The sequence below is a fragment of the Oncorhynchus masou genome, chromosome 32 (genome assembly GCF_036934945.1).
Source record: "Oncorhynchus masou masou isolate Uvic2021 chromosome 32, UVic_Omas_1.1, whole genome shotgun sequence".
In the NCBI taxonomy this organism is placed as follows: Eukaryota; Metazoa; Chordata; class Actinopteri; order Salmoniformes; family Salmonidae; genus Oncorhynchus; species Oncorhynchus masou.
This window is the reverse complement of record NC_088243.1, coordinates 42,743,782-42,758,456: the sequence shown is the minus strand read 5'-3', so window position 1 is coordinate 42,758,456 and position 14,675 is coordinate 42,743,782. Positions and strand designations below refer to the sequence as shown.

The following is a 14,675-nucleotide window of genomic DNA, read 5'->3' as shown; positions in this document are numbered from 1 at the left end:
TTCACCTACTCTGCGTCTCACAAAGACACGGCGGTTGGAACCAAAAATCTCAAATTTGGTCTCATTAGACCAAAGGACAGATTTCCACCGGTCTAATGTCCATTGCTCATGTTTCTTGGCCCAAGAAAGTCTCTTCTTATTATTGGTGTCCTTTTAGTTGTGGTTTCTTTGCAGTGATTTGACCATGAAGGCCTGATTTTGATGTGTCTGTTACTTGAACTGTTGATGTGTCTGTTACTTGAACTCTGTGAAGCATTTATTTAGGCTGCAATCTGAGGGGCAGTTAATTGCCGATTTCTCTAGGCTGGTAACTCTAATGAACTTATCCTCTGCATCAGAGTTAACTCTGGGTCTTCCTTTCCTGTGGCGGTCCTCATGAGAGCCAGTTTTATCAGTGCTTTATGGTTTTTGCAACTGCACTTTTCGGATTGGATGACATTCATGCTTTAGGTAACGATGGACTGTTTCTCTTTTCTTAGCTGTTCTTGCCATAATATGGACTTGGTCTTTTACCAAATGCATTCCAGGTGACTACCTCATGATGCTGGTTGAGAGAATGCCAAGAGTGTGCAAAGCTGTCATCAAGGCAAAGGGTGGCGACTTTGAAGTATTTTTAATATATTTTGATTTTAAAATAAATAAGTGTCAACTTTTGACTGCTACTGTAAATGAATGTGTGGCTAATTTAAATACCACATTTTAAACATAGATATGTGGAGGAAAATGTATGAACTTGCCTGCTGATTTGTATTTATTTGTGTATTCATTTATCTATTTGTGTGCATTTATTTATTTGTCATTATGGCAGGTTTAGTCCTCCAGACACATGTGCTCTTTGTAAAATGTCACCTCTGTAGTGATGCGACACTCATCTAGGGTGTTTGTGTTCTGCACCCAAACGATGAAATCACGAGGCCACACACCTCAAGGTAAAGTAGGCTTATTGTGTGGGGGGTGGGAATCAGAATCAGTTTGATCCATTTTCAACATTACTGAGTGAATTGCCGGTGTTCGCAAGTTTTACTGCTCTCGTCTGAACCAAACGAAGTGAACTCAGTGTTCCGAGGGGTGAGGGAGTTCGTATGGATGTAACAACTGTGATTGTGGCATTTTAATTCAGTAGCAGTCCCATGCATTTAGTGCTGTATAATCACATAATTATCACACAGGCATCAGAAGCTGCTATTAGTTCAACTGTGAAAGCATTACTTTGAAGTATGTGTATGGTATAATTTACTTTGTCTTGCGTGTGCATGCATACACATGTATCAATGTCAGGAAGTATTACACTGAACAAAAAAAAACTTAACATTGAAAGTGTTGGTCCCATGTTTCATGAGCTGAAATAAAAGATCCCAGAAATGTTCCATATGCACAAAAAGCATATTTCTCTCAATTTTGTGCACAAATTTGTTTACATCCCTGTTGGTGAGCATTTCTCCTTTGCCAAGATAATCCATCCACCTGATTAGGTGTGGTATATCAAGAAGCTCATTAAACAGCATAATCATTACACAGGTGCACCTTGTGCTGGGGACAAAAGGCCACTTTAAAATGTGCAGTTATGTCTCAACACAATGCCACTGATGTCTCAAGTTTTGAGGGAGCGTGCAATTGGCATGCTGTCTGCATGCATGGCGTCGTGTGGGTGAGCAGCTTCCTGATGTCAACGTTGTGAACAGAGTGCCCCATGGTGGCGGTGGGGTTATTGTATGAACAGGCATAAGCTACGGACAACGAACAACGTTGCATTTTATACGTTGCATTTTATTGATGGCAATTTGAATGCACAGATACTGTGATGAGATCCTGAAGCCCATTGTTGTGCATTTTTATTCATTATGATCTAAAAGGCGAAACAGAACCTAGATCATCAGACTACTCTGAGAGGCTTTGTGGATACGAGCCCTGGTGTCTTTTACACAGCTTCTCATCTGACACAGCCTCACTCACCAAGATCTCACTTTCCCTTTCACTGTCTCGCACTCTCTCCCTATCACTTTTTCTCCCTTGTGGGATCTCTGTCCTTGGCTCTGTCCTCTCTCTTGCGCTCTCACCCTCACTCTATTCATGTCACTCCCTCTCATTGCCCCACCACACTGAAATAGTTATGTCATAGATATATATGATACTCAGGAGGGGTGCTTTGTTGAGCTGGAACAGTATGAACATGTTTTTTCTTGGCCATAGCTGCACCGTGTAGTCTTTCTGTACTCACCTTGGGTCTCAATAGAGAGTTGTCCTGTTGCTGTGGACAGAGAATAGACCTACACTGCCCCCGTGTGGTCACTACTGCACAATACATCAAAATTGGTCGACATTGATTCACAATGGTGAAACTTGGATTTCTTTGCTGCTTTGGGACTCGAACTAATGCTATGCCACTACCTTTCAAGAAAATCATTTCACTACCGCTAACAGTGATACTTTCACTATGGTTTTGATGTGAACGTGTTTTATTACTGAATGTGGAAGTGATTTTGAAGGGTGTAGTGTCTGTTATAAACACATTAAAGGGCCACCTCAGAGGAAGTTGCTGCACCTATTTCGAGTAATTCCTGTCCTAGAGCAGAAATTCTTGTTTAGGTTCCACCTTGAAGACTGACGCAGGCTGCTAATACAGTGCATTTGTAAAGTTTTCAGACCCCTTCACTTAAAAAAAATGTAAATAAAGGATTTTAAAATAAAGCTACTCCATTTTATTTATTTATTGTCATGGGGTATTGTGTGTAGATTGATGATTAAAAAAAATACTTTTAAATTTTTTTTATATATATATATTTTTCTTAACCCTCATCCATCTACACACAATACCCCATGATGACAAAGCAAAACATTTTTTTTTTTAATTTACATATGTATTCACATATGTATTCAGACCCTTCACTCTACAGCATCTTTTGCAGAGATTACAGCCTCGAGTCTTCTTGGGTATGACGCTACAAGCTTGGAATACCTGTATTTGGAGTTTCTCCCATTCTTCTCTGCAGATCCTCTCAAGCTCTGTCAGGTTGGATGGGGAGTTTTGCTGCACAGCGATTTTCAGGTCTCTCCAGAGATGTCCGGGCTCTGGCTGGGCCACTAAAGGACTTTCAGAGACTTGTCCCGAAGCCACTTCTGCGTTGTCTTGACTGTGTGCTTAGGGTAATTGTCCTGTTGGAAGACTAACCTTCGCCCCAGTCTGAGGTCCTGATTACTCTGGAGCAGGTTTTCATCAAGGATCACTCTGTACTTTGCTCCAGTCATCTTTCCCTCAATCCTGACTAGTCTCCCGGTCTCTGCCACTGAAAAATATCCCCACAGCATGATGTTGCCACCGCCATGCTTCACCATAGGGATGGTATTGGGCAAGTAATGAGCGTTGTCTAATTTCCTCCAAAACTGATGCTTGGCATTCAGGCCAAAGAGTTCAATCTTGGTTTCATCAGACCAGAGAATCTTGTTAATCATGGTCAGAGTCCTTTAGGTGCCTTTTGGCAAACTCCAAGCGGGCTGTCATGTGCCTTTTACTGAGGAGTGGTTACCATCTGGGCACTCTACCATAAAGGCCTGATTGGTGGAGTGCTGCAGAGATTGTTGTCCTTCTGGAAGGTTATCCCATCTCCAAAGAGGATTGATCTCTGGAGCTCTGAAAGAGTGACCATTGTGGTGGAACATTCTATTCAAGTGAGAGAGACTTGGTCATTTCTTCAAACAATCATCTTTATTCAATAGCGATAAATTATTGCAATTATGAAACCGTCGACCCAATAGTCTTGACTGTTGGGTCGAGAGCCTACCCTTTAAAGACCATGCTGTTCCTTATATACCCGATTCCAAGATTTCTCAATCATTGCTGGTTCAACCCCCTCCCATAAGAATTGGGGGCACCATAATCCACTTTGGGTTCATCCTGTGGTCACATGCTTCAGGTGTTGTCTTCCAGATGCCAGGATAATCAAGAATACTGAGGCCTTTGTTCTGTTCCTCCAGGCTATCTGTATCTCGGTGACACCCACCACATCTGATCTCTGGAATGCCAGCTGTAGGTTTTTTTTAATCACCAAGCCATCACTTAATCAGTTGCCAGCCCAAGCTCCATAAAGACTTCTCTCAGTTAACACAGAAAAGGAGAGCGAGAGTCCTAAGAACGTTACTCTATTAAATAAAACAATTTGGTGCATAAATATAACAACTTGTAATCCTGCTCTGCTAACACACCATCGGGTTATTGGTCACCTCCCTGACCAAGGCCCTTCTCCCCCGATTGCTCAGTTTGGCTGGGCGGCCAGCTCTATGAAGATTTTTGATGGTTCCAAACTCCTTGCATTTTAAGAATGATGGAGGCCACTGTGTTCTTTGAGACTTTCAATGCTGCAGAAATCTTTTTGTACCCTTCCCCAGATCTGTGCCTTGACACAATTCTGTCTCGGAGCTCTATGGACAACTCCTTCAACCTCATGGCTTGGTTTTTGCTCTGACATGCACTGTCAACTGTGGGACCTTATATAGACAGGTGTGTGCCTTTCCAAATCATGTCCAACCAATTGAATTTTCCACAGGTGGACTCCAAGTTGTGGAAACATCAAGGATGGTCAATGGAAACAGGATGCACCTCAGCTAAATTTCGAGTCTCATAGCAAAGGGTCTGAATACTTATGTAAATAAGCTGTACTGTTTTTATTTGTAATACTTTTGCAAAAATGTCTAAACCTGTTTTCACTTTGACGTTATGGGGTATTGTCTGTAGATTGATGAGGAACATTTTCATTTAATCAATTTTAGAATAAGGCAGTAACATAACAAAATGTGGAAAAAGTGAATGCACTACATATTCAGGAATTGGGGGTGGGAATGTGTTACTTGTCTGCTACGTGGAAATCAACAACAAATAGGGCACTGACTGACAGCTGTCAGTGTAAGTAGCTAGCATGCTAACCTTAGCCAGCTAATGGAAGTTATGAGCAACATTTCAGTTAAGAGTGGCATACTGTAAGTCAGGTGAAAATAATTTCAGGAAAAGACTACCAAGCCTACCTGTTATGAGTCTCCGCGGTGCCTATACGGGCTGTTGACATGCTGAGGGTTGACGTTTTTCTGACTCTTACCGTTTGATAATTCCAGTGAAACTATTGGATTCCAGACTTCATTAATATTTGGACATGCACACTGACATTGATAAATCGCTATATTTTTTGTTCTCTCTGTTATCATTTCAGCACGCTAACTAGCTATATATCACAATGCATTATCTAAATTACGGCTGCTAATCCGCCATAGAAATAGAAAGAATATAAACTCCGGTAATATGGCTAGCCTAACTATTGAACGGTTTGGAGCTTGTATTGAAGCAATTTTGTTTTGTATGGCCCGGTTCCCCCGAGTGGGTGGAGATTTCTCTTTAGGATCAACGGAATGGTGGAAAAATTTGCAAATGCTTTACACCTGGGGCACCGGGCCATGCAAAAAAATGAATTTGCATAGAACTTTAATAGTCAAAACATCTTGTGGAGACGGGGGAAGCGGGGTTCTAAAAAGCAATTATTTTGTGCAATTTTACCATTTCTAAAAAGGTTTCTTTTTTTATGCAGACTAGTTCAAAAATAAGTGCGATTTGACATGATCTAATGGCTTATGATAATTTACTGGTAAAAAAACTAAGGTTTTTGCACTTCCCCTTTTTTACCAATAAATTATCATAAGCCATACAAAACAGTTCAATAGTTAGGCTAGCCATATTACCAGAGTTGACATTCTTTCTATTTTCTATGGCGGATTAGCGGCCGTAATTTAGATAATGCATTGTGATATATAGCTAGCTAGCGTGCTGAAATGATAACAGAGCGAACAAAAAAATATAGCGATTTGATCATGTCCGTGTGCATGTCCAAATATTAATGATGTCTGGAATGTGTTTGTAGTGTACCGCCCCCACCTACGGCAACCAATCATGTCAATGCGGTGCTATACGGAGCCCTCCGCATTGTTAAAAAAAAATTGCAACGCTCATGGCATCACGCTCTCCCTACAGAGCCTTTGGTCAGCATATCCCGATCAAGCATAAATTGGTGTGAAGAGAAGAAGGCACACATAATCGAAAGACATCAACTGCTTCCTATCCAAGTGGCTGATAGTTGGTATGCCTTGTTTACTTGAAAGAACGACTAAAATCGTGATTTTTGTCAGACAGCAAAGGCAGCAGCCCTATAGAGATGAGATGTTGGTTTGGATTGAAATAATAAAGTCATCAAGTAAAACAAATTTGATTAAAGTTGTGTGAATAAATGATTGTTAGTAAGTGATAAGCAGTACTTTTATTAATTGTTTTATACAGTGTTACAGCATTCAACCCATATATTGCATTGTGTATTTAATGTCAAGAAAAGAATCAAAAACTGTGATACCCTTTTTTATAATCAAACCGAACCGACCTTAAAGCACAAATCGTGGGGTGGCGCACAATTGGCCCAGAGTTGTCCGGGTTAGGGGAGGGTTTGGCCAGCAGAGATGTTTTTTTGTCCCATCTCGCTCTAGCAATGCACGCTGACACGGTCGCTAGGTGTACGGTGTTTCCTCTTATACATTGGTGCAGCTGGCGTCCGCGTTAAGCGGGCATTGTGTCAAGAAGCAGTGCGGCTCGGCCGGGTTGTGCTTCGGAGGACGCACGGCTCTCGACCGTCGCCTCTCCCGAGTCTGTATGGGAGTTGCAGCAATGGGACAAGACTGTAACTACCAATTGGATACCTTTTTTGTTTTAGTTTTAAGCACTATTCGCTCAGTTCATTTTGCTTACAAAAAAAGTGGCCGATGTCTTGCTTCTCCTGCAGATATTCAGTGTTTCCGCCCTGGCTGCACTTGTGGGTCTGACTTTATTATCTCTCTTATTTTCACGTTAGGTTATTGTACAGGGAGCAGACAAAGACTCTGAGTAAAGCTCATAGAGTGCCAATAAGTGGCACTGAGTTCTAAGATGCAATTATGTGGTAAAGGTCCTCAATCAGTTAGTACATGTCTGTTGTCCCTGCCTGCTGCTAGGCAACACAGCACAGTGACTCTAAAGAATCCATCCCTTCCTCTTTTTCACCATGGCTTTCTCAAGTCGAGGCCGTTATGGTCCAACACGATGTAGAAAGAAGTGTCTGCAGTGGCATTTGATAAGTGGTTTGTGGGTACTTTTATACGTGTGTGTGCCTGCGTGCTTATTACACGGCATGTGTTTGTCTCTTTCTGGTCATAACTGAGTTTAGTTTGCTGTGGCTTCCTTAGGAAGTCTCTTAGTTTCCTCCTCAGATTATCTGCAATATATCAGTCTTCTACCGGGGTGACATGCTCTTTTGCATTTCCCCATTTTACATGTGTGTGTAAAATTAGCTTATTGCCCCATTCTGAGTGTCTCACAGTACGTGTCGAAGTCCTAGTCAGTGTGACATGGGAAACTCCGATCGACAAGATGTGGAGGCACATATTTCGCACCAAACGGGGTTTTCGTGTGCCCCAGGCAAGTATCACACCGTGTGTGTGTGTGTGAATTTCTTGGCTGTGTGTATTGCTTGGCTCTGTGTGGTGTATTTTAGGAGCTAAAAAAGGGGTTTCAGTGACCTGAGAGGTAGGCGTAGGAAACGCATCTGGCAGTTGCCTCTGACCTTGACCGAACTACTTCTCCTTCCTGACTGTCACAGTGGAAAGGCAAAGACCAGAGTACAGTCAAAGTAGACTCTCCTAGAACCTCTGACTTGAAATAAGTTGACATTTTGTTATTCGTCGCTTGTGTCTGCGACTTTCTAGAAGACATGAACATGATGACTGAGAAACTATAAATGCTATCATTGTAGCAAGATGTGTTTGTAGTTGTACCATTCTAAAGTCACTGATTTTATATCTTGTATTTTGAGGTGGGAGGGGGGCACTACTTTGAGCAGATTTGCCTTGTCTCTGGGAATCTTACTCGCTCCATCTCTCTACAAAGAACTTGAATTACTTCTAGTCAGCAGTGTGCAAAAGCCTATTGAGTGTTCTGTCAGGTGAAATGAACTACTTTACAACTTGGCTTAGAAAATGGCTTGTAAGCCTTCTCGGAAGAGCAAGAGACTGTGAAACAATAGTATATTTGCTATTAGCTTTATGCGTGCATGTATGTATTTTGTGTGTGTTAATGCAGAAAGTGGGTGGACATGACGCACACTCACTGCCCCTCCACTGTGTCCGTGTGTGTCACTTATTTATCGAGCCCACAACTCCTAGCCTAAAATAATGCCTTTATTGGTGGCTCGCCCAACGTCATGTGGTAACATCATACAAAACCACCATCTTATTTTTCTCCTTCCATCGCCTTGACAACCAACCTTTGCTGTGAACACTGCATGTAACTCTGTCTGTTCACACTGCATGTAACTCTGTTCACACTGCTATGCTTTATCTTGGCCAGGTTGCAGTTGTAAATGAGAACTTGTTCTCAACTAGCCTACCTGGTTAAATAAAATCAAAAAAACAAACCACAAGAAAAAATGTGAGGAGTCTTGTATGGGCCACGTCAATTCCAACCCCAACCCGACCCACCCGCATAGAACTGTTTTCGAGAGCCGATCCGTAACACGACAAATAACATCCATTTATTTCATGTTTTTTTTTATGACTCCAGAGTAGTAGGCTATTATTCTCCTCCCTGTTAACTTGTCTGCGTGTCTTTTCAACATTTGAATAGAAGGAAACTATTCCATGAATTATTAACACAATGAGATGCGGCACATTGAAAGCCTATAGCGACATAATGAAACAAGACCTTTTACGTTCAATATTGTTTAGATAATCAAATAGTTTACTTAACTTTTCAATTAAACTTTTCCAAGAATCGCATATAGGTTGCAAAAGTGTATTTATTTAGAAGACCTCTACTCCAACTTTTACCAGCCACCGGTTTAACATGGATATGGCCTGCGTTTGGTCTAAATGAAGCAAAGCCTGAATTAACATAATGAACCGTTCCACTCGCCAGCTGATTTCTTTGCGGGTCAACTGTGCGGAACCAACGGGTAACTGACCCGATGCAACACTCTGTGACATACAAACCTGAAATCCTTTTCCCTGTGACACCTTCCAATCAGGACCGGTCCCATATTACCTGGGTAGAGAAGGACTTTGCCAATATTAATGCCAAGGTAAGATTATTCCTCATTCATTGGCTTTAGCTCACCGCCAAGTCAGCACACTCTGTTCCTCTATTGCTTTGCTGGGCTAAATCAATACTGTCAACAATGCTAGCATATGCAGCGACTAAATTACTGTCCGTCTGACTCAAATGACTGGAGAGCTCTTGAATTTCCCTCTGTAGTCTGTCCACCTAGGTGTGACTGTCTGAGAAGAGAATGCATTTCTTTAGAAGTATTATGGCACCTTGCTCACATGTTGGCTCTAGAAATGCACTCTTCAACATCCAGTTTGTGGGAAAGCTGTCCAAAATGAGTTGTCTTTCTCACCTCGAGAGCTGAAGACAGTTGATCTGCATTACAGTAGCCGTGATACACTATACAAGTTATAGTAGTGCAATAGAGCACTATTGTATCTCATATGTGATCTTAGGAGGCTGGAAAAGAAAGTGACTTAGCAAGTAGATGGAGACTTTGAGTGAAATAGTGTTCTGTGAAGCTAAGAGGAAGTGTGTATTGACACACAGTAACAGTGTGTTTGTAGGGATGTGGAAGGCCCTGTTCTCACACAAAGACGGCTAGAGACGAGGATGGCAGGAAAGAGGCTGTAAGGGATGCCTGTCATCAGGTTGTAAAAGTGTCCCGGTCTCTCTCCCGTTCTCTCGCTCTCACTATTTTTTTCCCCTGTCTCTCTTGCTGTCTGGGTCGTGGTGTTGGCAGTTAGGGAGGCGACACCTCGTCACTCTACCCGCTCTGTGACCATAGCCAAAGGGTAACGGGGCAGAGCGGCGCATGATGGGACGGGAGGGGCCGCTGACCTGTCAGTTCCAGCAGGAAGGAGAAGATTTATCATCTGTGACATCGACTTCTCAGAGAGGAGGGCTGAGGATGAACTGTGTCTCTCTCACGCTCTCACTCTCTCACTCCCCCCCCCCCCCCCACACACACACACGCACACACACATACACACTCGTTGTGTGGGTTCTGCATACAGGTCTCAGAGCAGACTCTTTGTTCCTTCCTGCCTCTCTCTCTCTCTCTCTCTCTCTCTCCCCCCTCTTTCTCTGTTCAGCAGTAGTCAGAGCTCTGTGCTTTCAGAGGACAGGACACACAGAACTAACGGAGTCGGCTTACATACAGAGAGTACAACTTGCACCCCATCTTACCATGCAGTCTACCAGTCTGGTATGAGAGTGAGGACTCTGTCCAGAGGTAGGGAGGTTGGGACTGGGATGGGGTCTAGGCTGGCAAGGCAATGTTGAGATGGAAAAGGACAGGAGGAAGTTTAAAGTGAGCCGCTTGCTGACCCTCTACCTCTTCAAGAAGCACCATAACAAGGCTTTGGCCAGCATCAGCGAACCACAGACACAGATTGGCCATGGCACCTCTACAGAGAAAAAGACAGGCAATGAGACAGACACCTCCCATGCAGACAGTCTCAACAGGACCCAGTGGAAGGTAATGTGGTCTTCACACTGGGGAGAATGGTCATGCAATTAAGTGAATTTTCGACTTAAGATGGCTTCGCCCCATACAGTATTAGATCTTCGCTTATTGTCATATGATTGTGTGTGGACTATGGAGCAGGAGATGTGCAAAAGGTGTGTGTTAGTCAGGATGTGTTGTCAGTGTTTCTCCTAATTAATTTAGCAGCGGCGGGGTGCTGCTTTTTTTTTCAAAATAATTTTTGGGATGGTGAATAACAAACAATGTAAAGTACGATGAAAAGTTAATGGAGCTACTCAGCATAAAAATAAATGTCTTCTCACTGTCAACTGTGTTTATTTTCAGCAAACTTAACATGTGTAAATGTTTGTATGAACATGAGATTCAGCAACGGAGACATAAACTGAACATAAACAAACACGTGACTAACAGAAATTGAATCAAATGTCCCTGAACAAAGGGGAGGTCAAAATCAAAAGTAACAGTCAGTATCTGGTGTGGCCACCAGCTGCATTAAGTACTGCAGTGCATCTCCTCCTCATGGACTGCACCAGATTTGCCAGTTCTTGCTGTGAGATGTTACCCCACTCTTCCACCAAGGCACCTGCAAGTTCCCGGACATTTCTGGGGGGAATGGCCCTAGCCCTCACCCTCCGATCCAACAGGTCCCAGGCGTGCTCAATGGGATTGAGATCCGGGCTCTTCGATGTCCATGGCAGAACACTGACATTCCTGTCTTGGAGGAAATCACACACAGAACGAACAGTATGGCTGGTGGCATTGTCATGCTGGAGGGTCATGTCAGGATGAGCCTGCAGGAAGGGTACCACATGAGGGAGGAGGATGTCTTCCCTGTAACGCACAGTGTTGAGATTGCCTGCAATGACAACAAGCTCAGTCCGATGATGCTGTGACACACCGCCCCAGACCATGACGGACCCTCCACCTCAAAATTGATCCCACTCCAGAGTACAGGCCTCGGTGTAACGCTCATTCCTTCGTCGATAAACATGAATCCGACCATCACCCCTGGTGAGACAAAACCGTGATTCGTCAGTGAAAAGAGCTTCTTGCCAGTCATGTCTGGTCCAGCGACGACGGGTTTGTGCCCATAGGTGACGTTGTTGCAGGTGATGTCTGGTGAGGACCTGCCTTACAACAGGCCTACAAGCCCTCAGTCCAGCCTCTCTCATCCTATTTTGGACAGTCTGAGCACTGATGGAGGGATTGTGCGTTCCTGTTGTAACTTGGGGAGTTGTCGCCATCCTGTACCTGTCCCCCAGGTGTGATGTTCGGATGTACCGATGCTGTGCAGGTGTTACACGTGGTCTGCCACTGCGAGGACGATCACCCGTCTGTCCTGTCTCCCTGTAGCGCTGTCTTAGGCGTCTCACAGTATGGACATTGCCATTTATTGCCCTGGCCAGATCTGCAGTCCTCATGCCTCCTTGCAGCATGCCTAAGGCACATTTACGCAGATGAGCAGGGACCCTGGGCATCTTTCTTTTGGTGAAGTTATTTGGGTTTTTACAAATTCTTTGAAAGACAGGGTCCTGAAAAAGGGACGTTTCTTTTTTTGCTGAGTTTATGACGAAATGTGTAGATTTGCAGGAAATTAGCTTTTAAAGTAACTGCCCAGTGAAAATGTCACTTTTCAATGTTAATTGCGGGTGTTTATCATTATTACCTTCACAGGTGTTCACCTTGCTAACTGCTTCACCGCATGTTTAGCTATTTGCAACCTAAACAAATATTAATAGTAGGAAAATAAATATTGATAGTAGGAAAATGGAACAATATTAGCGCATGGTTCTTTGTCTTGATTTGTTACTAAGGTACATTATTTTATATTTATTGCAATTAACCATGCTAGTGTTATGAGATGTTATATACAGTGGGTTTGTGAGGGTTCTTACTTTAAAGAGATTAACTTGACACAAGTTAGGCCTCCCGAGATGTTTTCTTGATGAGTGTGTGAATTGGACAATTTTCCTTTCCTGCTAAGCATTCAAAATTGAACGAGTACTTTTGGGTGTCAGGGAACATGTATGGAGTAAAACGTACAGAATTGTATTTAGGAATGGAGTGAAGCAAAAGTAGTCAAACATATAAATCGTAAAGTACAGATACCCTCCAAAAAACTACTTAAGTACTTTCAAGCATTTTTACTTAAGTGCTTTACACCACTGAGTGTTAGCGTCTTGTGTTAGAGTTCCACCCTCAGTAGTAGGACTTTGTCCACTCAAGGTGGTCTTGGTTGGTCCCATAAGGGGCCTGGGGTTGGTTGTTTTTCTTGAGTTATGTCGAACTCTAAGCAAACATGGTATAAAGTACTGTATGAAGGCAATGTATTTGCTCAAGGACACAGACTGCAGATGCAGTTCAACAAAACAAAAGTTGGTCTGTGTGTACTAGGGTTGGGTGGTATCCAGATTTTCATACCGTTTCTGTACCATACATGTACCATAAAGTCTCTGCTGTAACCAAGACGCTTGATCTTGACCGCTATCCACTTAGCTAGCAAGTTAGCAAACCAAATGCCGGATCTAACTTTGACACATCTTCGGTTTCTTATAGTTCTATGCAGTGGCATAGCACAACGCCCCCGTCGATTATTTCTAATACTCCAGTGTACGATATATCGCCCAAGCCTAGTGTGTACTGTGTGACTGTTCCGCTGTTATTGCTGTCTGATACAGCTATTTAAGATGTTTTGGGTAAGGTGAAGTAGGCCTAAGCTCAAAAGCAACCTCTTTGCCACAACGCTGGTGTAAAAATATAGTTATTTCAAGCTGTGGCTATGGTTACCATTCTCAATATCATTGATGGTAAATGGTGCGATCGGTTTGTTTCCAGTGAGACTCATAACACAAACATATACATCAGGGTTGTGAACTTCCCGTGGTTAGTTTTCATAGGGTTTTCTGTCTACTCTCTTGTTTCCTTTATCCATCCGTCTGTGCCCAGATATTGTCTTCGGTAGTTGCGAATGTTGAACTCGTCTTAGGATAAACCCTGTGTGTATTACTGCTATGTGGCCTTCGAAGGAAACACACTAGTGTTGGATAGCACTTGTTGCACCGAGCCATTTCCTTTCTTTCAACTAGCTCTCTTGCTTTCTATACTCTCGTGGCCACACCTCTTGTTTTCTACCCTCTTCCTCTTTTCATGTTGGCTCCTCTGTATCGTTGCTCGAATGTGCACACACTTTGATCAGAACACACCCTTGTGTGAGAAAAGAGTCACCTCCCAGCAACTTTCTAGCGGCCTCCTCCTTTTCCATTCTGAAATATTCTTCATCTTCATGTGCTAAAACGTCTGTCAGTTTCCTCACTGATCCATTTGGAAAGATCCAAGAGAGACCGCTTTGTTTTAAAGGACAGGCGGCTGAAGTTCAAATCAGTGTGTTCAACCTCAAAATACACAGTCACTTGAAAACACGTGTATTGTATCATGGTTAAGATCAGTCTGATGAGCAGACAGACGGTTTCAAATGTTTTTTTGCATTGTGTAGATTATAATCAAGCTTGGATAGGTTTCCTCCGCCTACAATGCTGCGGTACCACGGATAATGTGGTGTCTCCTGGATAATGGACATTCTCCCCCTCTTGTGTCTCTCTAGGAGGATGACGTCATCAAGGAGATTAACATCACCCACGTGGTCAAGGAAGGTTCGGAGAAGGCCGACGCTCGCCAGTTTGAGCTGCTCAAAGTGCTGGGCCAGGGCTCCTTCGGCAAGGTAAAACGTCACCCCTCTAAGGTAGCACACTGCCTTTGTTCAAATACCCCCTCCGTGACAGATCTGAGAAGTGGTTCACATTGCTATACACATGTATACCTCTTGTTTTGAATGCCCGTCTTTTTAGGGGATCAACTCGTGTTGCTAATGACAGCACTTGACCGTTGAAATGTTTATCACTACTGTAAAAATACGTAATAATTCTCCTCTAAATAAGCATGCAAAAAAGGCAAACCGTTTCAGAGGAAACATGTGAAACTGTTTCCAAGATGCAGTGTTCAATCTCCCCAAAGTATTGCTTCTTATTGTGTTTGTGGACAGATCAAAAAAAGCGCGTGCATCGTAATTAAGAGGTTAAAGCCTGTAGA

General features: G+C 43.1%; 1 protein-coding gene across 4 annotated transcripts in view; it reads left to right on the top strand.

The window, feature by feature from the left end:
• Positions 1-14,675, top strand: part of LOC135526092 (ribosomal protein S6 kinase 2 alpha) — a 109,218-nt gene that overhangs the window by 55,599 nt on the left and 38,944 nt on the right. The window contains exons 1-3 of one of the 4 annotated variants that reach the window (XM_064954188.1): positions 7,348-7,477; positions 9,081-9,134; positions 14,191-14,307. In XM_064954188.1, the coding sequence (XP_064810260.1) occupies positions 7,430-7,477; positions 9,081-9,134; positions 14,191-14,307 (219 nt within the window). In that variant the 5' untranslated portion in view covers positions 7,348-7,429. Of the gene's footprint in view, positions 1-7,346; positions 7,478-9,080; positions 9,135-10,078; positions 10,581-14,190; positions 14,308-14,675 lie in introns of those variants that run through there. The other 3 variants (XM_064954189.1, XM_064954186.1, XM_064954187.1) reach the window with 3 other exon arrangements.